At 47.3% G+C, this 27,284-nt stretch overlaps 1 protein-coding gene across 3 annotated transcripts in view; it reads right to left on the bottom strand.

Moving 5' to 3' along the window:
* The window catches only part of SNX27 (sorting nexin 27), a 990,538-nt gene that overhangs the window by 289,927 nt on the left and 673,327 nt on the right, over positions 1-27,284 (bottom strand). For all 3 annotated transcript variants that reach the window (XM_069650534.1, XM_069650552.1, XM_069650543.1), the window contains exon 10: positions 104-232. In XM_069650534.1, the coding sequence (XP_069506635.1) occupies positions 104-232 (129 nt within the window). The remainder of the gene's footprint in view (positions 1-103; positions 233-27,284) is intronic.

The raw sequence follows: 27,284 nt of genomic DNA, 5'->3' as shown, positions 1-27,284 counted from the left end.
GTTACTCCATTGCGCTAAAGAATTGTGTCTGTGGGGGAGGGTGAGAGGGGTAACTTGATTGGATGGATGGCTATCCATTTCAGATATAAATGGAAATGCTTACATATGGAGTGAAGATTTTGACCCATCGTGGCTTCTTTTCTCCGCGAGCATACTCAAAGCAGAATGCCATCCCTTCCTCATCTGTGTCCCATCGCTGCATCTCATCCCATTCGAAGGATATGACTTGGTTCTGAAACAAAAGAAATAGGTCACTGCAGAAGATGTGCAGCTTCAGATGGAATTTTTAGCCAAGGAGAGAAGAAAAATGACCAGCTGCAAGAGAAATGTGTTAAATTCAAATATTGCTTTTGAAACAGCCGAAGAGCTGCATCACAATGCACACATTTTCCATCATGATTTTTAATTTGTAATGCTAGACAGATGCAGACTTTTCCCCCTTCAGATAACAGGTTATGTGGACTTGTGACACTAGGAAACAAGCTAGAGACCATGACATGCACAGATATCCCAACACATGCAAACCATTCACATTTTGTATAGTGCGAGGACGCCGAATTCACTAACTTAAACAATACCCACAAGACAGAGTTTCAGTTGTCTCGCTAATACAGAGGACTCCCGAGAAGTGTAAAATGCAAAAGCAGAGACCACGTATTACGAATAATCATCTGAAGCTGTTTAAATCCCAAGGCCGCCACCACCCATTGGCTAAAAACACCTGGAAGATACTGTTAGTTTTCATAGTTCAGTGGAGTAGCTATGGTCAAGGTGCCTAGTCCTACATCTCCAGAGGTGGTTGAGGGCAGAGTAACAGCACAAGTCACTGGTTCAAATAAAAGGAATATCTGCACAAGGATGACGCTCACTATGCAGAAAGGTTACTTACCTCAATAATTTGCATCTTGAGTCTTCTTTTGAGCCAAATGTGTTACATAATCTAGCCTTCCGAGGTTGCCCCGAATTATTACACCATACAATAAACTTTAATTTAGGTGAAGATTGTGATATATTAATAATAGCACCCATCTATGTCTTAGGAAGGTTCATCTATACGCCCACTTGAGTGGGGTTTAGAGACACTAATATTTAGTTGAAAAGCAGAGTTTCACCAAAAGTTGAGACTCGCTGCTCACTGTAGGAGTTAGCACCTGGGCTTCACTCCTAGAAGGGGTAAGCACAGGGCATAGACAACATATCACTTACAATGGAGATCAAGTATTGTACCAACAGTATATACTGAAAAACACGTAAATATTTGACAATAATAATGTGCATTATGTTTACATTAACCTACAAATCAGTAACACTAAATATACAGATAAAAACAGCAGGCTGCCCAAGCACTTTAAATAGGAAACCAATTACAACTGTATTGTAAGCTGTTCCACTGGTGAAATCGAAAAGTGGGGAGGAAAGGCAATGGTAGAATGCATTACAGGTCCTATAAATTACAAGGTGTTTACAGGGGTTTTCTGAGTCACTACATGGGGCAGGACCAAGAAAAGTAAACCTAGGGTTAAGCAAGGTTATTCAAAACCCCAATGGTATTCACAAGGCTTTGCTGTCAGTGCTCAGTGAAGTTTGGTATAACAGAAATATTCAAGATATGGATAGAATCGTTAGCATCGTGAATGCATTTGCAGAGGTTTTTTTTATTCAGTTGATCTTGGAAGAGGACATACCTGAGATAGACATCTCCCGGATGGACCATTGTCCGAAATATACTGGATTTACATCTTTACCCGCGCACATATTTTAAAGATGTTCTGATATGATGCAGACTGTGATCCTTGTGTCTTCTTTTGGCTAATTAATGTACTGATAATGGTTATAATTAGTTATTTATAACGTGCTTAATACCCAGAGGTTTCTAAGCGCGGAACCAGGGATCGAACCTGTGTTGCTCCGCGTCTCGTTTCAAAGGCGAGCACTTTACCCCTGAACTATCCTCCAGAGACTGAGGATAGTTCAGGTTGTTTGAGGAATCACATGAAAAGATATTGAGAATTCAGTGAGGAATATTGTATGGTGGGATTACTGGCACAGCTAAAACATGTTTTGATTGTGTGCAAGGGAGTTTCTGGTGTGGACCACCTACCATTGTTAATCAGTTACAAATATTTAAATTGAAGCAATTCAGTTGTGCCCCCTCCTGTTAGATACAAAGGGTCTAATACTATGCTTTTTTTACTTACTTGTTTTTATCTACACTGTCATACTGAGTGTTGTCTTAACCAGCATACTTATTTCACCTTCTAGTGACTTCGGCAATAACAAGTTTCCTTTTCAGTACAGACCTGTAATGTGTGGGTTGCTTATTGCGGCTAACTATCCATCCACCGGCCTTCTCTCCTCCCTTGAGCGAAACTGGATTACTCTGCCATATAAATTGAGAGAGTCTGGTCCGTCTTAGTTGGAACCCTTTCTTTTCTTGCAATAGATGTTTCACAATCCTCACAATAGGGCTGTTGAAAGAACAAATTACTCCTACCTGGTAACGTTCTTTCGATGGGATGGTCCGACGACGTATTCCATATTTATAACAGTAATCACCACAGCTGTGCTGCTTCGGAAAATCTTTCGGCATCTGCGTCCTGCATCGATGACGTCGATACGCTGTCCTCGAGGGCCTCTGTCGAGCCGACGTCACTGGATGTTATAAGTAGGATGCGTGACGCCCGTAGCCTCAGTTGTAGTTTTTTCCCCCGGAACGTGTGGCACCAAACCACTGCCAGTATGACCACAGAAAGCCTTGCGGAAACGTAAGCTGCAATCGCATAAGAAATTCTGTGGTGGGGCAGGTAGGGAGGGAGCGATATGGAATACGTCATCGGACCATCCCATCGAAAGAACGTTACTAGGTAAGAGTAACTTGTTCTTCGAGGGGATTGGGTCCTCAGACGTATTCCATGTCTATGACAGACTCCCAAAGCAGTGCCAACGTATGGAGGGAAAAGAATTTAGAATATAGAAATTTAGACTGCCCAATCAAATTGCAGAGTAAAGGACCGCCTTGCCAAAGGCCAGATCCTGCCCATGGATATAATCGAGGGAGTAGTGACGTACAAAAGTATGGACCGAAGCCCAAGTGGCTGCATCACAGATGTAACTAATCGGAACACCCCTTTGCATGGCAGTAGAGGCAGCCATACCCCTAGTAGAATGGGTCCGTAAGCCTACCGGAGGGTCCTTACCCGCCTAGCCGTAACATTCAGAAATTGCCAAGATAATCCATCTAGACAGTCTGCTTAGTCACAGTTTGTCCCAAGCACCTTCCAGCGTAACAAATAAAGAGCTGATCGTCCACTCTGACCCAGGACATGCGAGAAATGTAGAAACTTAAAGCTCTCCTAGGATCCAACCTATGGAACCTCTCCTCTTCCTTACCAGGATGTGGAGGAGGATAAAATGCTGGAAGAAAAATCTTCTGGCTCAAATGAAATTCCGACACCACCTGCGGAAGAAAGGAAGGACGAACTCTAAGGATAACCCTGTCCTTATGAAACACAGTGAAGGGTGGATTAACGCCTGCAACTCACTCACTCTGCAAGCAGAAGTGACCGCAACTCAACTAAAAACACAGTTTTAAGGGTCAACAGCCTCAAAGGACAAGAATGTAAAGGCTCAAATGGAGCACCCATAAGGAATTTCAGAACAAGGTTCAAATCCCAACCAGGCACCTGGAAAGGTGCCGGCGGAAACACATTGGTGAGTCCTTTGAGAAACTGAGAAATTAAAGGAATTTTAAAATCAGAACACTCCTCAGACGAGCGCTTAAATATAGACAGCGCCGCCAGGTAACCTTTAACAGTACCCACTTGCAGGCCCCTGTGGGCCAACGAAAGCAAAAAAGAGAACTACAGGAATGTCACATGAAAAAGGATCCACATTCTTTTTTTAAATTTTTTTAATTTGGCTGAATTTAATCAACCTTTCAAAATTTCATTTAAAACAAATCGAAATACAAAGAAAACATTCGCAAAACAATTACAAGCTTATGTTAAAAATTAATGACAATACAAATTCATTCCAATTGACTCATTCATTTGTTATTATCAAACTAACAGAATAATCTAGCAGTGATTAATTAATTGCACAAGGTAGAATAGATTTCCCAAAATTTGTTGTTAAACAAGGCAAGAAAGTAACACTCATATTATACAATACCAAATCAAATATTCATTAAAGGAAAAAATTAGCTAAACAATAGGAAGAGAAAAACGGTAGAGAAAGAACAGAAAGCAATCATTAGCAGACAATAGCACTCTAATCGTTTTTTTCAGTTTCACTTTCCCTGTTTTCAGTTTCGTCTGCCTCCAAATTTAGGCTGTGCAAAAAGTTGACTGCTGCAATCTGTATTGCCATGTTGTGACTACCAAACACTACTGCCCAACATTCAGTTTGTGATAAATTCCCCAAATATTCACAATGTTTTGTGAAAACAATTTCACGTTTAGACCTATGCATTGTACACTCTGATCAGATGAGTGAGTTTCGGTGATGGTGGCGATTTTACAAAAACGACAGAAATGTTGGTCTAGACTCACAATGCGTCGTCTTGTTCTTATGTCGTTTGTGGTCCACAAGTTGAGGCGGAGTCGTAAAATGCCACTACGATATTTAGGAGTGGGACACCGTCTCAGATAAGGGGTTAACATGCCTGCCCTTTTTGGTGGAAAACGCATCGAGTCACTATCCCGGAAGGTCAAACACTGCTCACAGGTGTTGATCCAATCCAATTGATGTATCTTAAATTTTGCTTTGTCCGGATTGTTCAATAACAGATCAATCGTTATGTCAGCTTTAGCCAAGATATGACAAGTCTCATCTAACCAATTGCTTACAAAAACATTTTTGGCAGAAAACAAATGGAGTGAAAGTTTTTTTTAGAAGTACCTCCTCCTTTGATGACAACAAACATTTCCAAAATAAGGCACACAGGCGCCAGCTGTAATGGGCTTGGAGAGAAAGTAACCCGAGCTCATATCTCAGCCATGCAGTAAGTGTACCTTGGGGCAGATGGAGCACAGAATGCCAGAATTTAGCTTCCCATTGGTTAAATTTAAATGGGGACTCAGTTTGCAATGCCTCAAGCCCGTATAACAATTTTTTTGCTCCAGAAGTGCCAAACCGGCAAGATCGAAAATTTGCCAAATTTATGCATGATGATACATGCTTGAGATATGGCTGATATTAGCTTGCTCTCTATCCGTTCCAGCTGTCCTTGCCCTTTCCACTTGCCATCAAAGACCATTCCCAGGTAGCAGTAGCTTGGTACTACTTGAATTGGAATGCAGCCGATAGTCCAAACAAAAGAGAGAGGCCCTTGTCTTCTAGGTGAGTATTGTACAATTTGTGTTTTGGAGGAATTAACTGATAATTCATTTACCTTTACATACTCTTGAAAAGCATTAAGTACGCGTTGTAGGCCAACTTGGGTTCTTGAAATAAGAACCAAATCGTCAGCGCACATTAGCGCTTGTATTTGAACATTGTTTATTTTGGGGGAGTCTGAAATGATTTTTGCTAGGATGTCTTTCACATCATGAAAATAGTAATTAAAGACTGCAGAGGCCAATGAGCACCCTCTTGCTTTAGACCTCGGTAAGTGGACATTTTTTCTGTTAGCAGTCCATCCACGCTAATTCTGATACAAACTGAAGTCTCGTGGGGTAGTGAAAAGATAATGTCATAGGGTGGACAGACAATTGTCTGAGTAGCTTTCCCAATAAGAGACGACGACTAACAGAATCAAATGCAGCATTTAAATCTATAAACCCAAAAAAGACCTGCTGCTTGCTTTCCTGGCAATGTGCTTTAATGGCATTGAGGGTTAGAAGATTGATGTTCGTTCCCATGCCCGCAATGAACCCTGTCTGGTTAGGGTCACGATGATCACTGATCCGTGTCCAGCTAGCCTAGTAAATATCTTGCCTGGAGCATCTAACAACGTTATAGGGCGATAGTTAGCTGGAGCAGTTTGATCACCTTTTTTGAAGATGGGAATGATAATAGAAGATTTCCATGAGGCAAGTATGTTATGTGTTTGTAGTAGGTCTGAAAATTGTGAACAAAATATTTGTCCAGATTTGCAGATGTTTTAAACATCTGGTTAGATAGCCCGTCAGGGCCTTCCGCTCGTGAAGAGCTAATTTTCTGTATAATATTGTGTATTGTTTCATGTGCTACATCCACCTGCCAAGTTGATGTAGAGATTGGTCTATAGGGGAGACTGCATATTGAGAGTCAGCATATAAGTTATAAAAATGGTTTATCCATACTTGCTCAGATACACCATTTAGTGGGGCATCAGCTTGAAGATGGCAGGTGTGATTGTTTAACAGAAACCACATGCCAGAGGAGTTTTTATTATGCATTGCGTGGGCCATGGCTTCGCTCTCTTGTTGGAATATAATCCACTTTCTACCATGAAGCCAATTTTTATATTTGCATTTCGCAGTTGTCAGCTCTTGCCACTTGGAGGTTGGCATAGAAGTGAGTATTTGTCTTTTGAGCAACCTGAATTTAGCTCTTTTTTTGCAATACTGGGGTCAAAGGCATGTGGATGTCTAATAATATTGCCTTTCGGAACTGCTATTGTTCGAGCAAATGGATGAAGCAATTCAGTATACTGATTTCTATCTGGGACATTTAAATTGTCATTGACTAGATGCTCAAACTGACTCAAAGTGCCATAATTCCACTTTCAGGCATATACGGGAGGTATTCACTCCTAAAGACGCATGATAGTAGGCTCCATTTCCTTTCAGCATTTGTGGCAATTTTAGCATAAGGATCAGTAAACTGTGGTCACTCATTTGATGTTCTTTGATGATTAAAGTTTCAATCCTTTGAAACAGAGCAGTGTCAACGTACATGTAATCGATTATCAATAAAATAAGATGAAACAATTCATCTAGACCAGCAAAAAAAGTATCAGCCATGCTAGCAATATCTCTGTAAATATTGATTAGAGCAAGTACTTGTTGACCATGGAGGATTTCAACTAACTTTAGATGTATTCCCACAGGGGCCCATGGAACAATTGAAAAACCTGCTTTCATATTTAGTGCGATAAGGAGGCCAAATGAAGGACGACCTCCAGTCGAAATTGCAGGAATAAGTGACAGTTCATAATTGTCCCAAACTGGAGGTTTAATAAGCCACATCTCCTGCAACATGGCCACTGTGTTGTCCGTCAGAATCAGGACATTCTTCCCTCGCACAGTCGGCAGAAAAGCCTTCAGGGCAAGCCTGACGGCCCTCAGCTCCAACAGATTGATATGGAGTCTGGACTCCGACGGAGACCAAAGACCGCGGATTGTCAGCTCGTTGGCATGAGCTCCCCATCCTGTGAGGGATGTGTCCATCACAATCGTCACCTCTGGCCAGGGCAGCCAAAATGGAGCCCCCCCGTCATCAGATTGCCTTCGACGGCCCACCACAGAAGGTCCTGGACGACCGAGGGCGGCACCTGAACAGGGTCCGACAACCTGCTGGAGGACTGGGACCATTGAAGCTTGAGGGCCCATTGCAGAGATCTCATCCGCAACCTGGCCTCTGGCACCAGAAGAATGCAGGACGCCATGAGGCCGAGCAACCTCAAGAACTCGAACGCCGGGAGCGTCTGGCCAAGTGGAAACTTGTGCACCATCTGCTGAACGTGAAAAGCTCTTACCTGGGGAGGATGCGTCAAGCACTGCTCCGATGTACTGGAGCCGCTGAGTTGGTGTCAAGTGGGACTTCTTTAAGTTGAGGGAGAAGCCCAGCTTGTGAAGGGAGTGGCAGGTGACGGACAGATGATCCAGGACTTGCTCTGGAGAGCGCGCCCTGATCAACCAATCGTCCAGGTAGGGGTAGACGTGAATCCCCCTTTCCTGAGATGCACTGCCACAACCACCATGACCTTGGTGAAGACCCTCGTGGCCGAGGTCAATCCGAACAGCAGGACCCAAAACTGAAAGTGCGGGTCGCCAACCGCGAACCTCGGGTACTTCTTGTGCTTTGGATGGATCGGCACATGAAAATAAGCGTCCTTGAGGTCGAGAGACACCAACCAGTCCTGAAGTTGAAGGGCCTGGAGGACTTCAGAACGAGTAACCATCTTGAACTTGTCCTTCCTGAGGAGCTTGTTCAAACCGTGCAAGTCCATGATGGGTCTCAATCCTCCGTCTTTCTTCGCAATCAAAAAATAAGGGGAATACCCATCCCTTGTTCCTCTCCGCTACAGGCACCAGTTCTATGGCGCCTTTCTCCAGCAGGGATTGAATTTCCTGCGCAAGGAGCGTATCCAGACTCTGCAAAGAGGTTCCCTGGTGGATTGTCATGAGGCTTCTGCCGGAAAGGAAGACAGTAGCCATGGACTAGGATCTCCAGAACCCACACATCTGAAGTAATGGCACGCCATTCTACCAGATGCTGCGCCAGCCTTGCCCCAACCGGAGAAGCATAGGCCTCATGACTAAGCTGAAGCGGCTGCAGCAGTGCCTCAAGGTAAAGAGGCAACTGCACGCGCGTCCTTGGCACCTCGAGTACCTTGTTTTCCACCTCTGGCACTCCTACAGTTGCCCCTTTGACTTGCAGCTCCTCTCGATTTACTGAAGGATGAGTAATATCTAAAGGAACCTCCCCTCCATTGCTGTCCCCTAGGACGAAAAGGCAGAGGTTGGCGAACTGCAGCGCCCAACGACTTCGCTGCAGCTTTGGAGGTCTGCAACCTCTCAAGACTCTCGTCAGCCTTGCTGCCAAAAAGACGGTCACCATCAAAGGGCATGTTGAGGAGCCGGGCTTGCAGATCAGGAGCAAAACCAGACTTCCGGAACCACGCAAACCTGCGTATTACGGTGCTCGCCGCCATGGACCGGCTGACGCAATCAACCATGTCCAGACCAGACTGAACGGATTCACACACTGCATCCTTGCCATCCTGCACAATAGCAAGGAAGCCATCCCATTCCTCCCCTTCGTGAATATGATCAGCCGCTAGGGAAATACAGTTCCACAGAGTGTGCGTGAAACGAGACAAGGCACAATCCGAGTTGGCAGCCTGAAGCGGCATACCCCCAGAAGAAAATACCTTCTTCGCCCAGCCATCAAAACGTTTGTCATCCCTATCAGGAGGGATGGTAGGGTACGACGCCTGCTTTGCCTGGGCTGTAGCCGCCTGCACCACCAAACTCTCCGGAGTAGGGTGCGTGGTCAAGTAGCAGGGGTCGCCACTGGCTGGGCGATATTTCCTCGGCAAGGACTTGCTCACTGCCGGGAGACTCTCTGGAGCAGTCCAAGCCGCAGCCACCCTCTGCAAGGCCAAATGAAATTGCAGTACCGGGTCAGTTGGAGGACCTTGGTCCAGGATATCAGTTAGGTCATCCTGCTGAAAATCCCCAGGGGGGCAGACCAACCCAGGTAATCCGTGACCCTAGACATCAGTCGCCGATAAGAGTCGGCATGTGCTCCAGGCTCAGGCCTACCAAATTCCACCTCCAGAGAGGTGTCGAGCCCACTGGCGTCATGCAATAACTGGCGCAGGTCCTCAAGCTGGCTATGACCAGAAACAATATCAGGGACCTCTGCAGGAACCACACCTTCCTCAGACCACTCATCCACCTCAGAAATATAATCCAGAGGCTGGAAAGAGGGAACCGAAAAAGGACAGAGACATGTTTTGCCTTAGCCCGAGCCTTTCTAGGGGGTTCCCCCGTACCACGAGGCATCCCTGACAAAGCCGCCTCGAAAGACTTTGAGGGCGTCAATGGAATCGGCGTTGACGTTGAGCGTGGCGCAGACAGCTTCGACAGTGTCGACACAGGCCTCGAGGGCAGAGCCCCAAGCGTGTCTCTCGACAACCTAGGCGCCGATGGAGTCGACGACTTCCTTAGAGGCGGGGTCTCGAGAGAGTCCGTCGACGACCTTGGCGCCGCCAGCGTCGTCGTCTTCCTCGAAGACTTCACAGGTTCACGCGGTCTCGAGGGCGTTGAGGTCCGGGACCTGGAACGGGCATGTCTAGAGCGACCATCCTTGCCCGACTGGGACCTCGAAGGCGCCCGGTGGTCGCAAAAACTGCTCGAGCCGAAAGGCGTACGAGCGGTGTCTCTAGCACGGCCACGACCGGCATCCTCAGACGGCGCGGACAGACCAGAGCCCTGCAATTGAAAAATCTCCAACATCTCTTTTCGGAAGGAATCCCATTCCTCAAGAGTGGAATGCTTGTTGGGACAAGCAACCCGCCGACGGGCGGAGTCCTCGGAAGAGGACTGGGAAGGCGACCTGTGACAGCGCTTCCTGGAATGCCTCGAAGAGGCAGAGGAATGGCGGGACCGACTCCCAGACCGAGAACCCCCGGACTCACGACGATGCAGAGAGTCGCCCCTCGAATCGTCCGTCGAAAGACCAGTGGAACGCGGCTTCCGGGGCTTGGCCACCTTACCGACCGAGAGCTTCTTCTTACGCTCCCGCAAGGCCTTCGATGTGAACGATTGGCAGTCGACATAGTCGTCCGTATCATGGTCCTCCCCAAGGCACCAGAGGCAAGCGTCATGCGTATCCGTCAGCGACATCTTGGACCCGCACAACCGTCACTTCTTAAACCCGGACTGCAGGGTGGAGGAAGCCGAAGACGACATGCTTACAAAAAGCAACAAAAACAGGTTTGAAGAACCGAAAGAACAAGATTCAGTAGAATCGAGGCGTGCCGAGATCTCCGAAGCGAACACGTTCGTGGAAAAAACGGAACTGAGGCTACGGGCGTCGTGCGTCCTACTTATAACATTCAGTGACGTCGGCTCGGAGTAGGTCCTCGAGGACAGCGTATCGACGTCCTCGACGCAGGATGCAGAAAGATTTTCCAAAGCAACACATCTGTGGTGATTACTGTCATGGATATGGAATACGTCGGAGGACCCAATCCCCTCAAACCTTTTTTACTAATTCGGTGCAACTTACTCGCAGGCTGATTCCACAGCTGCAGTAAGGCACCCCATGGATGCCCATTTTTCCAAAACCGCCCCAGTCTTCTTTTTTTGCCAATTTCTGTTTTCTTGTCCTTTCTTGGTTCTTCCCCTAATAGGCAGGGTGGAAAAATCCTTTGTGCAAGTTTCCTCTTCAGCGGGAGACCTTGGGAAAGCACGCCCAGGCTCCAGAGTGTCTGAGAAGGCAGGAAGTAGGAAGGAGTCCAAAACTCTGCAGCCCTTTGTCCTCCAGCCTGCCTGAAGAGAACCAGTTCCCACTGGGAGGTTGACTGTCCTGAAAGGATGGCCACCCTCTCAAGTTTGAATATTGCACGCCTGTTGATTGGATGGGTTCCTGCGTAAAGTTCTGATCCTGGAAGCTGAAGAGGCAGCGACCGGAGAGCCTGCTATATAAACGGAGCCTGCGGTTACCCTTCCTTCCAAGCGATCGGGGGGTCCCGAAAACAATGACCCTTACCCTGGTGAGATCCACTAGACTCAAGTAGATCCTGCCTCGTCAGCCATCCCCCAATGTGGTGTGACCTTGCTGGGCTGCAAAATCCCAATACCGTGGAGCCTCGAGCCATTGCGCTGTGCACAGTCTACCAAATTCCAAATCTCAAATTCACTTCGAGTTTTTTCTTCCGTCATGACAACAAGGCATTAAAGCACTGGGTTTCGGACTGCACATCCTGAAGGCGTCCAGCTGCAAACTACTCTTCTCTGACGAGGTACTGTGTTGGCTGGGGTATTACCTTACGTCTTGCGATTCCTGTGAAGCATTGGGGGCAATTCATGTGATTGGGAGTTCCCTCATGCAGTTCGCCCAGGCCTAATGCTGGAATCCCTCTTGGGTGTCTTCTCTTGACTCTTTCTGCAACTCTGAAGTGAAATACTAACTTGTTTGAAGAGCAACTCTGAATTCTCCTAAATATGTGCCTATCCTGAACTGTCTGTTGGCCACTAGAGCAGTAGTGACCCCCTCCTGCCACTGAGAACACTCATGCTTCAAGAATAGAGAAGGACTTACAAGGTTTGGGTTTTTGCCTTGAAGCGTAACACGTGTTGACAAGTTACTTGTGAAAGAGTTGGTTTGTTAACAGTCCCTCTGAAATATGAGCAGTTACAAAAGTTCTTACTTTCCTTTCAAGGGTTTTTGCCATTCTTACATGTATATGGGATACATTACTCACCGTAATTGTATTTCTGATGCTTGTATCTGCTTAGATTCACATGCTGTGCATAGGCCGACATCTAGTGGAAGCTGTGGAGTATTACAGTTTGTTTTTCGAAACTCGAAAATGGGCGTCGACACAGGGCGTGCCAGTAATACTATCCCTAGTGTGACGTCCACTGCACCCAAGATCCCTCACACGTCTAGGATCCTGATTGTATTTTTTCTGACATGAGGTAGCATGAGGAGTAGCGCGAGTACATATAATCCAAGCAGATAGATAGAAAGGTAAGACTACAAGCAACCATGCGCCTTCTCTCAGAGGGGAGGAAGGGTGGGTCGCATGTGAATCTAAGCAGATACAAGCATCAGAAATACGATTACGGTGAGTAATGTATATCCCTTCTGAGGCTTGTGGAATCTTCTTAGATCACATGCTGTGCATAGATTAGCGAGCAGTACCTGAAGGAGGTGGGATGCGAGAAGGGTCATGAGCAAATAAGTGTCTTAGAACCGCTTGTCCCACTTGTGTATCTGCCTTGGAATGGGTGTCAATGCAGTAATTCTGAGTAAAAGTGTGAATAGAGCTCCAAGTAGCTGCTTTGCAAATGGTGTCAAGGGGTACATTTGCAATGAAAGCCAGAGTGGCCCCAATGCCTCTAGTAGAGTGGGCTCTTGGCAGAGAGTGAGTAACACAGCTGGATACAGTTAATAATCCACTTCGAGATGGCAACTTTAGAGACGTGATCCCCTCTCTGCCTGTAGCTACGGAGACAAACAGTTGATCTGTTTTCCTTAGCGGTCTGGTTTTATTTACATAGTAGAGGACCGCCCTACGCACATCTAGGGTGTGTAGTTTCACCTCAGCCGAGCTTTGAGGGTCCTGGAAGAAAGCCGGAAGCTCGATGGACTGGTTTACGTGGAATTTAGATATAAACTTAGGTGAGAACCTAGGGTGTGCGCGTAAAACCAGTTTGTCTTTATGGACAGTAAAGAAGGGATCCTGCACTGACAGAGCCTGAATTTCACTGACCCTTCTTATAGAAGTAATAGCTACTAAGAAGGCCGTTTTATAAGTCAGGTGTTTGAGACTGCTTTTCTGCATGGGTTCGAAAGGGCTTGGCTAGCACCACATTAAGGTCCCACCCTGGTGGTGAGTTTGAAATAGGAGGGTGAAGTCTCTTTACTCCTTCCATGAAGGCTTTAACTACTGGTACTTTCCACCACAAGACCTTGTTATGGGAAGTGGTGTATGCCGACAGGGCTGCCAGGTGTACTTTCAGTGAGTTAAAAACCAACCCTGCATCTAGCAGGTGGAGCATGTATGTAACAATAGTGGAAGGAGTGCAATCAACTGGGTTGATTTGTCTACTCTGGCACCAGATAACGAACCTCTTCCACTTGTCAAAGTAACAGTGCCTTGTGTTTGGTTTCCTAGATGCCTTTAGGATGTCCATACACCTCTGTGGTAAATTGAGATGTCCAAACTCTATGACCTCAGGAGCCATGCTGCCAGGTTCATTGAGTTGGGTTGCTGATGCACTGTTTGACCTTGGTGCTGGGACAGTAGGTTGTACCAGGCTGGAAGTTTGATGGGCTCGCACACCGCCATCCTGCGTAGATGTGGGAACCACGGTTGTCTTTTTCTGCAAATTACTGGGGTTTCCCCTGTTATGAGCCAGTCGTCCAGATAAGGGTACACCGGGATTGCCTCCCTGCGTAGGTGTGCAGCCGCCACCGCCAGTACCTTGGTGAATACCCTTGGTGCCGAAGCTATCCCGAAGGCCATTACCTTGAACTGGTTGTGCCGACTGACTGTCCACCTTGAAGCGCAAGTACCTTCTGTGCGCTGGGAACATGGAAATATGAAAATAGGCATCTTTCATATCCAAGGTTGCCATGTAATCCCCCTTTTTTAGGAGGGGGATTACCTCTTGCAGCGTAGTCATACTAAACTTTTGGGGCTTGACATACTTGTTAGTAGGCCGTAAGTCCAATACTGGGCGCATTGTCAAATCTTTTTTTGGCACAAGGAAGTAAGTTGAATAAATACCCTTGTTTACCTGGTGTCCCGGGACGAGTTCTATTGCGTCCTTTGCTAGCAGATTGGCGATCTCCTCGAGGAGAATCTTCTGATGTTCTAAAGAATGTACGCTTTGTCGTGGAGGATGGTTCCGGGAACGCTGCAGTAGTTCTATACAGTACCCTGTGGATACTGTTGACAGCACCCATCTGTCTGATGTGATCCCTTCCCAAGCCTGGGTGAAGTTGGAAATGCGTCCCCCTACTGGGGTTGCGTGAGAAGGGACCCTGAACCGAGCGTCACTGCTTTGGTGGAGGCATACCGCCTCCTTTACTGGGGCTGCCTCTGCCTTTACCACGTCCCCTCCTACTACCCCTGCCGTAACCCTGGGTAGACTGTTGGCTGTTCCACTGTGTACCCTCCCCCTGGTTAACTGGCCAAGGGACTTGAGTGTCTCAAATTCGTCCTTGGCATTCTTCAGCGCGTCCTGGACCGCCTTACCAAACAACAGATCGGCTTCCACCAGTTTGTCCAACAATGATGCCTGGGTTTCTGCATTAAAACCAGACTGCCGTAACCACGCATGTCTCTTGATAACAGTACCTTCTGCTATCAATCTGCCTGCGTTGTCTGCGGTGTCAAAAGTTGCTTTTAAAATGCAACCAGACACGGCTCTACCTCTGCGGAAATTCGTGCTAACTGGCCCTTTAAGGGTTCTGGTGCAGAGGCTATGAGTGCCGCAACTTCTTCCCACTGATGGCAGTTGTAGCTGGCCAACAGGGTGGTGGAGCTTCCAATCCTTGCCTGATAGGTGGACGTTGAGGCTACCTTCCTGCCGAAACCATATAGTTTTTTGCTCTCCTTGTCTGGAGGAGCTTCGGACGATGACAAGGGTGTTCCAGCACTCTTACGAGTGTTAGTGACAACTAGGGAGTCTGGCTTCAGATGTCCTCTTATATAGAGAGGGTCAGACTGGGCTGCCCTGAAAAGTTTTTCAACTCTGGGATTGACTGCTCTGGTGAGGTTTGGGTTCACCAGGGACGAGTTTATTCTTCGCTGAATAGACTTAAGGATAGGGATGGTCTGGGCAACAGGTCTCCTTTCTCCCACTAACTCCTCGGCGAAGTCCCTCTATTCCTGGACACTGTGGGTGTCAATATGGAAATGTTCTGCTGCTCGTGCGAGAACCTTGTTCAGGAGGGGTTGGTTATCGACAGGGGAGTCGGTAACCGGGGCTTCCTTCTCTACCGGGGAATCTACTCTGTAGGTTTCAGGGTCTTCCTCTTCCTGGTCCTCATCATCCCCATAGTAGCCCGTCCCGGTTTGCTCTTCTACCATGCCAAAATCTTGGTCCTCACCAAAGGAAGTCTCTCCTTGATACAGTGAGTATGGCTGAGTATGGTTGTACCTCAAAGGGGTCTGTAGACCTCATCGGTATCTCAAACCGGGGCTTCTTACTCGGGGGGGATAGGATGATTAGAGCCCGAGGGTGTAGCCCCTTGTGGATTATATGAAAGGAAATGGTCTGGATTTTTATCGTAAAAGTCTGCCTAAGAAGACATCCTTGACATGACCCTATCTATGTCATCACCCGACCATTTTTTGGAACTGGGAATGACTCAGAGAGTCTAGGAGATTTATCTTGAGCAGATTTGCTGGTTTTAGAAATATCAGCAGACCTGGTCTTGTCTGTTTGTCTAGGAGGAGTGGAGTGTTTCACAGGTATGGAAGAGTGCAGGGGCTGCTTCTTCTGCTGCTTTCCCCCCTCCCCGGGAGTGGAAAAGTGTTTTCCCTGTCCCCTTGTGGTTCCGGAGGTTTTCGACGCCTGGCGTCGAGGATCGGGGGTAGACTCCCTGTCCTTCGAACATGGGGCTGCGCTGATCTTGTCTGTGGGCTCCGACTCCTGGAGAGCTGCCTGGGGGTGGAAGTCGTCTTCGTCCTCCGATGATCGAACTTCTGTTAGCCTAGGGAGCGAGGCACTCTTGGCAAGAGTGGATGATTGCCTGGAGTCATGCAGCGATCTCGATCGAGAACGCCCAGAGGACACCGATTCGGACCGTTCGGTTTGTGCCTCTTTCCGAGAGCTCGACATCGTCGAGTCTCGGTTGGACTTCGTGTGTTTTGTGTGAGTGGTGTGTGAAGCGCTTGTGTCGCCGGGGGTCTTCCCCATAGCCGCCCTGTCGGACGACCTTCCAAGGTCGGGGACCTGCGCTCGGCTGTCTTTCGACGCCGTAATGCCCTCGCCGTCCGAAAGCACGGCGTCGCTGCCATCGCTGAAGGCGCCCTCCGCTGCCATGGCCGCCTGCCTGACGTGGTGGGCCCAACGCTTCGTCGAACGGTCCTTAAGTGTCTTAGGTTTAAACCTAGTACACGCTCGGGGTGGTCCCTCGGCAAGCAGAGATTGCACGTAGCGTGCCTGTCGACCCAAGGGTTTTTGTGATTGCACTTGGGGCAGAATTGAAAATGGGTACCCTCCATACGCACCTTGAGGCAGCGGGCTGGTAAGTGCAGGAAATGGATAAGGTGTACCTATATACCAAGAGTGTAGAGTATGTGCAACCCCCCACTCTCCCTACTTGCAGGGCCGAGGCCAGAGGCCTTCCGAGGCCCAAATCCGTTGTGCAGCAGACGACGGTCGATTTCTTCTCCAAGCCGACGTCAAGTGTCGAAGTTTGACGTTGGGATGGGGAAAGGATGAAATTAATCAATATTTTAGCAAAAGTATGGCTAAGGCCAGGGGACTCCGCAAAATGCTTCCGACCAGTATGGCGGAAAAAAACAATCTGAGGATCCTAGACGCGTGAGGGATCTTGGGTACAGTGGACGTCACACTAGGGATAGTATTACTGGCACGCCCCTGTGTTGACGCCCATTCGAGTTTCGAAAAACAAACTAATACTCTGCAGCTTCCACTAAATGTCGGCCTATGCACAGCATGTGATCTAAGCAGATTCCACAAGCCTCAGAAATAAGGTTATTTTACTTGCCTGTGACTTGGATCCTCCTCTTCCCAAAGGTAATGCCATTGGCTTCACCTAACTATATAGCTTTCAGAAAATAAGTGTATTTGTTCACCAACTGGCTCTTGCTTTTCCTGACTTGCTGTATATCCTATAGAGAATAAGTCTACCTTGGGTTTTACTTCCTTGAACAGCTTGTGCCATTCTCAATAAGTGTACTGTGAGTTTTACTGACCTTGGTCTGCTTTGTGCAATCCTAAAATAATGTAAAGGGTTATTGCTTACATTGGTCTGTTTCACTAGTCTGAAAAAGCAACTGTAATAGTTTATTACCTTAGGTCTTACTCATCTAGTATAACTGAAGGTTATTCTTAATGTAGTTGAACAAGTTACTTACCAACTGTAACGTTCTTTCGATTGGATGTTCCTCCCACGTATTCCTCATCTTAGATATTCATAAGTTTCAGCTTTGCTGCTTCGGAATAAAATGTTCACCAGAGGGCGCTGTGCTCAAGGTCGCAGCATCAAATTCCCTCGAGGGCTGCCGTCGAGCGTCAACGTCATCCAAAGAATAAAGGGCTCGAGCCGCGCCCTTTGGCTTCAGTTCCGTTTTTACGATATGTAGAAGTGCATCAGGTGACCAGGCATTCATTGACCTCCAGCTCTTAAGGAATTTAGAGAGCAACTAGCGTCAACTGTACAGTGGGGTAGGCTGGGAAGGTTGATGAGGAATACGTGGGAGGAACATCCAATCAAAAGAACGTTACAGTTGGTAAGTAACTTGTTCGAATGGATTGTGTCCTCCCATGTATTCCTTATCTTAGATAGACTCCCAAAGCAGTATGAATTCAGAGGAGGGAGTACCAGAAATGTTATTCATGAACCGTGTGAAGAACAGCTTTTGCAAAAAGGTCACCTTGAGATGATGTTGAGTCCAAGCAATAGTGCTTCATGAAGGTGTGCATTGACGATCTTGCACCGGGACACCCCTCTGAAGAGCCGTTGAAATCGCCATCCCCCTAGTTGAATGCGCCCTTAGCCCCTCTGGAGGCTGGTTACCAGGTAATTTATAGCATTCCTTAATGCCAAAATTATCCATCTGGACAGCGTCTGCTTTGTTACTGCTAAACCCAATTTGTGTCCAGAATACCCGACAAAGAGAGTTGGTCACTTTGTTGAAATGTAGCCAATCTGGAGATATAGAAACTGAGAGCCCTTTTCGGGTCCAGTCTGTATAGCCTTTCTTCCTCCTTACTTGCATGCGGAGGAGGATAGAAAGAAGGTAAGGTAATTTTCTGTGACAGGTGGACGTCAGACTATTTTTGGTAAAAAAGAAGGTTTGACCCTAAGAGTAACTTTGACCCTATGGAAAATGGGGTGGAGGCTTACAAGAGAGCGTCTAACCCACTCACCCTGCGGGCTGATGCAATTGCCAGTAGCAGAATTGACTTCAAAGTGAGGAGCCTTAACGGGCAAGAATGTAATGGCTCAAAAGGAATACATGTGAGAAATTTTAGAACTAAATTTAAATCCCAGATGGGAACTTGAAAGGGGGTACACATTTGTGAGCCCTTTCAGAAATTGAATAACCAAGGGCATTTTCAAGTACGACACTTCTTCTGAGGAGCACTTCAAAATAGATAGCGCTGCAAAGTATCCTTTTATTGTACCAACTTGGAGCCCCAAATTGGCTAAGTGTAAAAGGAAAGAAAATACTGTAGGAGTATTACATAAAAAAGGATCCACGTGGTTATCCCTGCACCAGTTACTGAACTTGTTCCACTGACACTGGTGCAAGGATTTTGTTGCTGACCTTCTGGACGAATGGGAAATCTCCATTACGTCATCCGGGAGGTCCCAATCCTTGTATGTCAGCCTCTCAGAAACCATGCATGAAGGCTGAGTGTCTTGACCTCTGGGTGGAGAACCCGACCTTCCTCTTGCGAGAGAAGATCCTCTCTTTGTGGAAGACGTATTGGAGGGCAGATGGATATGTCCAGAAGGTCCGGGTACCGCGCTCTCCTGGCCCAATCCGGGGCAATTAGGATCATGGATTTCCTGAACTTTCTCAACCTCCTGATTACATGGGGAATTGCAGGGCCTGGAGGAAACTCTTATAGGAGTGGAAATTCCCAGTCCACCATGAAAGCGTCCCCTAGAGCTCCTCTCGGATGAAATTCCCTTGAGCAGTACAGTTCGCACTTCCTGTTGACACTGGCCGCAAACAGATTCACTTGAGGGGTTCCCCAAAGGGCAAAGATCTCTTGAAAGACTTCCTGAGCTAGTTCCCATTCGTGAGAAACTGTGCTCTGCCTGCTCAAAGCGCCTGCCGCCGTGTTCTGCTCTCCGGCTATGTGAACTGCAGACAGATTCCTTCTTGCATTGCCCAGAACCAGAGCTGCATTACCTCCCTGCACAGTGGTAGTGACCCTACGCCTCCTCTCTTATTGAGGTAGTACATGGTTACTGTGTTGTACGTCATTATCAGGACATTCTCTCCCCGTAGAGAGGGCAGAAAGGCCTTCAGCGCTAGTCTGATTGCCCTTAGCTCCAAAAAGTTGATGTGCAGTTTGGACTCCGATGAAGACCAACGACTGCTGATTAACAGATCGTTGGTATGAGCTCCCCACCCTGTAAGTGAAGCGTCCGTCACTACTGTTATCTCCAGCCATGGTTGCCAAAAAGATTCTCCCTTGAGGATATTTTCCTTGCAAGCCCACCATAGAAGATATTGAGCCACTATGGCGGGGACTTGCAGACGATCTAACATATCCCCTCAAAACTGGGACTATTGAGTCCTGAGGGCCCATTGAAGGGATCTCATTCTCAATCTAGCCTCTGGCACCAGAAAAATGCAGGATGCCATGAGGCCGAGCAAAGTCAAAAAATGGAAGGCTGGCAGATGTTACCAACTGCAGAACGTAGTGAGCTCTCTCCTCAGAAGGCGAGGCTTTGCCTGAGGAAGTATCCAGGACTGCTCCGATGAATTGAAGCTTTTGGAGTGGAATCATTTGTGGCTTCTTGCAATTGAGGGAGAAGCCGAGTGGTAGGTCATGGTCAGATATTGCTGGGCTCGTTTGGGTGAACCTGCGCCGATTAGCTAATCGTCCAGGTAAGGGTAGATGTGAATCCCCCTCTCCTGAGACTTGCTGCACCACAGCCATCAGCTTGGTGAAAACCCTCGGGTAGAGGTGAACCCAAATGGCAGAACTCGAAACTGATAATGAGAACCACCAATCGCGAACCTCAGGTACTTTCTCTGCTTGAGATGGATCGGCACATGAAAGTAAGCATCCTGAAGGCCCAATGAAAACAACCAGTCTTGAGTTGGAGAGCCTGAAGGATCTGAGAAAGGGTCACCATCTTGAACTTTGGAATTTGTTCAAATTTCTTAAGTCCAAGATGTGTCTCAATCCTATGTCCGAAGGGGAGTACCAGCCCTTGTTCCTCTCTGCTACAGGTACATGTTCTATTGCACCTTTATCTAGCAGGGTTACAATCTCCTGCACAAGATGCGGGTCTGGAATTTTGATAGAGCTGGCTCCCGGTGGATGGTCCTGAGGCCTTTGTTGAAACGGATGAAAGTAACCATGGGCCACTGTTTCTAGGTAATGCCCTGCCATTCGTTCAGCTACTGAGTGATCCCTGCCTCCCACCGGGGACTTGTGGGTCAAGGCCTCAGAGTGGCTTTGCAGTGGCTGAGGGGACAGTTGCTGCTGCTGGGGCTGAACAGTCCTTCCTCTTCCACCACAAGACATTTTCTTTGTCTCTTGATTGCCCTGTCCTTTCCTTTCCCTCTGCCAAATGAGGAGTAGAGGACGGTTCCTCCGGGAAGATGACCCCCGAGTAGGACTTTTGTCCGCCATGCTGCCAAACAACCGCAAGTCATCAAAAGGCATATTGAGTGATCTGGATTGCACATCCAGTGCAAAACCAGACTTCCTCAGCCATGCAAATCTGCGCATGACTGTGTTAGACGCCATGGACCCGATTATGCGGTCAGCAGTGTCTAATCCTGATTGGAGGCAGTCCCCCATAGCTTCCTTTCCATCTCGGGCGATTGCAAGGAAACCTTCCTGTTCCTCGCCTTCAGGAATGTGTTCAGCCGCTGCCTTCATACAATCCCACACGATGCCAGTGAACCTTGCACGGGACCAAGTCACATTCTTTGATTTTAAGGGCATACTACCCAAAGAAAACATTCAGGCCCCAGGCATCAATCCTTTTGTCGTCCCTATCCGGGGGGGATCGAAGGGTATGCCGAATGCCTAGTAGATTCTGGGTCAGAAGAGTAAGGCCTGTACTTCCCTACACATTTTATTTATATCTGGGCCAGAATCTGGGGTTTCCCATGTGGCCATGACCATTTTTTGTAATGCTTTATGAAAGGGGAGGACAGGGTCCTTTTGAGGGCCTTCATTAAAACGATGCCCGTCATGTCAACTTGATCAAAATGAGGGGAACTAGAATTCCATCTGCTAAACAATGACTGTACCTGGAGTCTGCATGGTCTGCAGGGTCGGGTTTATCAAAATCTACTTCAGGAGAAGTATCCAGGCCACTGGCTGTTTGTAGGTATTCATACAGGTTAGCCATCTTAGATCAAGGGTCTATTAATTCTTCAGGGACATCTCTAGTCCCAAATTTAACTCCAGCTGGAGTAATGTCCTCTTCAGAGGAATGCTCCTCATAAATGGATGACATAGACCTGAAAAAGTCTCATCTAGGTTGTAGTTGGTATATCTTTCTGGGTAACAATAGGCATCAACCTCAGCATCGACAAAGGTGTCGATTTTGACGCCGGAATTAAAGTTGGCCTTGACAATGGCATTGAAGGCATCAATGTCATCGTCACTGGCTTCGACAACGAAGGAGCCTTCGATACAGTCGAGGAAGGCGTTTACGCCATCTTCAAAGTCTGCTTCGAGAGCGCTTTTGACAAGTGCGTTGAAGTACCCTTTGACATACACTTCGATGGCGGGTGGATTCCCGGCGCCATCTTGTTAGCCGTCACCTCTGATGTATGCACCAGTAGGTCTCATCATTCTTTACGAGGCGTCGGGGAAATTTCTTCCAACGACACCCTTGACGACTTGTCGGATTTCACGTGTCTGGTCTTTGACATCCCTCTGTCACTTTTGAAGTGAGATGGGCCATGGTCTCCATGCGGCTTTTGATGGGGTATGGGCCACATTCTCGCACAGTTTCATCATTGAAGCTCTATAGGCCTCCCATTTCTTGGGGGAAATCATGTTTTGAAGAGTATGGGATGACCCTTGCATCAGCCGACGAGGAAGAGGACGAAGGAGATCCGTGTCGTCTTTTCTTCTATTTTCTTAGAAAAAGAGGAGGAAGATTTCCTTGAACATCTTATCGATCTCTATTTCCTCGACCAACGCTGGTATTTTTCACTCGATTCTCTGGATTCTTTTTTCTTTCTCGAAGAAGACTTCGAGGATTCCTCCCCCACCGCTAGTTTAGCTCTATGTTCATTAACAGCCTTGTTGGTCATAGCCTGACAGGAACCGTACTCGGCGACCCGATGGTCCGGGCCCAAACTTCAGAGGCAATTTCGATGGGTTCTGTGATCGACGACTTCTTCCAGCACGTCTGACATTTCCTAAAGCCAGTTTTGGGCGTGGAAGGATTCGACGAAGAAGACATTTCACAGGAAAACTGAACCGCTGTTTCGTGACACGAAGCAGTAGCTATCGGAAAAACAGAACTGAAGCCAACAGGCACGTCTCGAGCCCTTTATACTATGGATGACGTTGACGCTCGACAGCAGCCCTCGAGGGAAATCGACACTGCGACCTCGAGCACAGCGCCCTCTGGAGAAAACATTTTTATCTAAGATGAGGAATACGTGGGAGGACACAATCCATTCATACTGTGCAATGGATGTGTTACACTATTGAGAAAAGTGCCCTAATAACAGGGTTGGTCTACTAAGTGATTTCTTAACCGATTGTCACTGCATGACTGACAGGATCTAGTACCCTTGAATTATTGAAAGTAATCTGTGATCTTAATCCCCATGAATAGCTCTGTTCTATTCTAAATATGAATAATTAGGACTGACATACCCAGAATTACTGTTAGTTATTCTGAACAAGGTCTATGCTTTGGTCTGTGTGCCTTAAGCATTGTGTTATGATTCTATGACGAAGTACTTACCCCCCTCAACCCACCAAGATTTACCTTGTCCTGCTTGTATTTATAATAAACCTTTATTTTTTTGTATAATACTTCTGGGTCTAAGTGTTTCCTTTGAACCACTTGTATGCTAAGGTTTCTTTGTACTTTCCTACAGCCCTTTCTCCCTCCAAAGATAAGCTAAGTGCTGCCTCAGATGTATGGTTTTATAAAGCCCTTAGATGGACTTCAGAAAAACTGTCCTAACACTGCCTCACCAGGAAATCCCATATGAAAATAATGCACTTGCCAGGAAACCTTCTTTCGCATGTCAGTGATGCCATTGTGCGTGTGGCGCCCAGGAAGGCGGGTGGGACTTTTTAGTCCCATTCCACATACGTGGTGCCTGAAAGCCTATGGCCATGAGGGAAACCCACAGCGGTCCACGAATGGACAACTTCTGGCTGTTTAAATGGTGCAATCCTTAACATTGGTGGGCTTGGACTTGCTTCCAGGCAGAATCTTGCATTAAAAGGACTCCTCCAGCCATTTCTTCAGACCAGAGTTTGAGCCAAGTATCTATCCTGTGTGGAAGAGCAGCCGAATGTAGATCCGTGGATGACTCCCGAATAGGCACAGCATCCCTTTCTGCGTTTGGCCCGGTGAAGCCCTGCTGTTCTACCGGATCTGCGAAGGCCCTGAATGGTGCTTCAACCCTTGTACTCAGGGGACCAACCAATCTTGACGTGTTAGAGGGTCCAGCTGTCCTGAGCCTTAGGAAAGTGTCCCTGGACCACTCAGTTGACTGACCAGCTAACCAGTGGGCTACCTCGCTAAAACTGTTGCTGTTCATCGCTGGAATTTTGGTAGTGGTCTCCTTGTGGTGCAGGTCACCTTCCTGCTGAATATCAGTCCCTCAGCTTCAAGGGATCCTGCTTTGCAAGGTCTTCAACCACGACTGGAAAAACGTCTGAAATTGCCTCAGTGCAGTGGGCGTCGCCCGTCTGGTGAAGTGTCCTGAAGCAGCATTTCTTCATCGCCAAGTGTTGCAATCTGCTACTGGAACAGACTGGAAGAATCCTTGCACGCACACCTCCTGGGTACATCTCACTTGAACCAACAGTAAGAACCCCTACCTTCAGCCACACCCAATCAACCCACCTTGTCATCTGGGAAAATCAGAGTCAGGAGGGTATATAAACGCATAGCATTTACCTCACCCCCATATCTCCTTCAAATAAAACATGGAATAAACTTTGGTTATTCCATTCCATCACTTTTTGATCATCATGTCTAAAATCAGCTGTTACTGAAAGCTAGAAACAATTTATTGTACTTCTGAAATTAGAGCACATTACCGGTTACTTGGTTCCATCTTACTGAATCACTTACCTTCTTTTGTTGAATAAGTTATTGAATGCACTCATAAGAACTTACTGTATATATGTTTAGAATTGTGTGGTGTGTAATATCACCTGCTTGTTTCATGACAGATAGAATTTCCTTTTGAGTATAATTCTTCTCACTTTGCAAGTTCCCCTTTTGTTTGCTGGACTATTGGATTTTTGTAATGATTCTCCTGAGTGAGTGGGAACCTTCTTCCACACGCACTCATTTTACTCTAACCTGGGGAACGCTTTTTACCTCTTTTTGGTACTTTTCAATGGAGTTATACTCTCCTCCATGTTCTCTGGCATCTACATTTTATTATTGCTGCACGCAGCACTTTCTGTGCAGTGTTGCTGGAAGCTTGAGTGTTCCTTTTAATTTTACCTGTGTTAGCCAACACATATCGGCAGGGGGTCCGGGGGGGGGTTTTAGACCACCTGTATTTGTAAAACCTTTAAAGCTCTTCAACTTGTGCCACAAGATGTTGCCTACTCCAATCTCGGACTTCCATTCCCAAAAGAAACTGTGTGGGGCATGCTCTTTTTTGGCCAAATGAAAATCACCTGTCGCCGCAGTTTGAGTGTGCTGACTCCCATTGAAGCCAGTCTTCCTCGCTCCTTGGAGGTCTCTTAAATTCGCCTGATCTGCAGAAGTAGTCTTTTCGCCGCAAGGGTGATCGGCTGGATAGTCACTGAAAGTGCAATACAGGTAATGAGGCTGACAAACTAAATCCCACATACGAAAACAATGTCTGCACCTGCGACCTCCCTTAACTGGACCAAACCTAGAAGTATGCATCACCCAACAGATTCCGGAAGCCCTGAAGTGGTTTCTGGGAAAATCAGATAAGGTAAACATACCTGGCCCTCCATGCAGCCAATCTCCTTCCATCCCTCCCTTCGTCCCTCCATTGGGCTGCATGGGCGTTTAAAGTCCCGTCTCCATCTCTCTGGCCTGACTTTTTACCCCTTTCATGAATGCCTTAATGACTGGAATTTTCCACCATGATACCCTACTCAGAGGTGGTGTACGCTGATAAAGCCGCCAGGTGGACCTTCATGGAGTTCAATAGTAACCCCAAGTATAACAAGTGGAGCATTTAGTTTAGAATGTGGGATGGAGTACATTCTACTGGGTTTATTTGTTTAGACTGGCACCAGATTACAAATCTTCTCCACTTTTTTAAATAACACTGTCTAGTGTTTGGTTTCCGAGCCTCCTTGAGGATATCCATACACCATTGTGGCAGATTAAGGTGTCCGAACTCTATGACCTCAGGAGCCAAGCTGCCAGGTCCATTGAATGTGGTTGCAGGCGTACGGTTATTCCCCCGTGTTGGGTCAATAGGTTAGTCTGACACAGGAGTTTGATGGGATCGCACATTGCCAGTTTGCGCAGATGTGGATACCATGGCCGTCTTGCCCACATGGGAGCAACTAGGATGAGCGTCATTTGTTCCCAGTGAAGCTTGTTCACTACCTTGCTCATTAAGGGAGACGGGGGGGATGGTGGTGTAGCATAAGCAAATTTCCCTGACCAGTTAAATCGATAGGGTGTTCCCCTTGGAGCCTGGATGGGGGAACCTGGATGCAAAGTCTGTGCATTGTTTGTTTTCTCCTGTAGCGAACAAGTCTACCGTGGGGTAACCCCACTGGTAGAAGATGTGGTCTACTGCACTGGAGTCTAGTTGCCACTCATGTTCTTCGGGTAGGGGATCTCTGCTCAGAGAGTCTGCTAGGGTGTCGAGTACCCCTGGAATGTTGGGATGGTGGGACAGCTTGGACAGACTTGGAGAGTGTGTGCCCCCTTGTTTGTTTATATAGAACATTGCAGTGGTGCTGTCTGTTAAGATCCGAACCTTCTGGTTCGTCAGCTGCGCTTCAAATGCTTGAAGTGCTTTGAATACTGCTAGTAGTTCCAACAGGTTGATGTGGTTCTGTGCCGTGATGAGAGTCCACAGACCATGTGCTGTGTGGTGAAGGCAATGAGCCCCAAACCCGGAGAGTGATGCGTCTGTTCTAACAATCGCTTGTGCCTCCGGAAAGGATTTTCGTTTTAACAGATTTTCCTTTGTCCACCAGCGTAGGTTTTGAACTAGTGTTGGCGAAACGACCACTAGATCGTCCCACTGACCGTTTGCCTGAGACCACTGTTTCGTCAACCACTCCTGCATGGGACACATGCGCAGACATGCATGTGGGACCAGGTATATGCACAATGCCATCATGCCTAGTAAACGCATTGATTTGCGTCCGCTTATCTGGAGACCGGCTTGATACGGAGGTATTTGCCGAAGCATGCTTTGACCTCCTTCCATGGATGGAAAGGCCAAGCCTGCTTTTGTGTCTAAGACAGCTCCTAGGAACTGTTTTGTTGTGTTTGGTACAAGACTTGATTTTTTTTCTCGTTTATTGAGAAACCCAATTGGAAGAGAAGGTTTATGGTTCTTTGCGCGTTTAGTTTGCAAAGATGGGGTGATTCTCATGTGATCAGACAGTCGTCCAGGTAGGGGTACACTGGGATTGCCTTCCTGCGCAGGTGCGCTGCCACCACCGCCAGGGTAGCAGCTTGAATTAGTAGTGCTGGTTTGCTGTCTTGAAATGCAAGAGTTTTCTGTGCGCTGGGAACATTGAAATCTGAAAATCTTCATATCC

This window comes from Ambystoma mexicanum, chromosome 1p, assembly GCF_040938575.1.
Source record: "Ambystoma mexicanum isolate Mex_15411 chromosome 1p, UKY_AmexF1_1, whole genome shotgun sequence".
Classification (NCBI taxonomy): Eukaryota; Metazoa; Chordata; class Amphibia; order Caudata; family Ambystomatidae; genus Ambystoma; species Ambystoma mexicanum.
The sequence above is the reverse complement of the archived record's forward strand: the minus strand, read 5'-3'. Positions and strand labels throughout refer to the sequence as shown.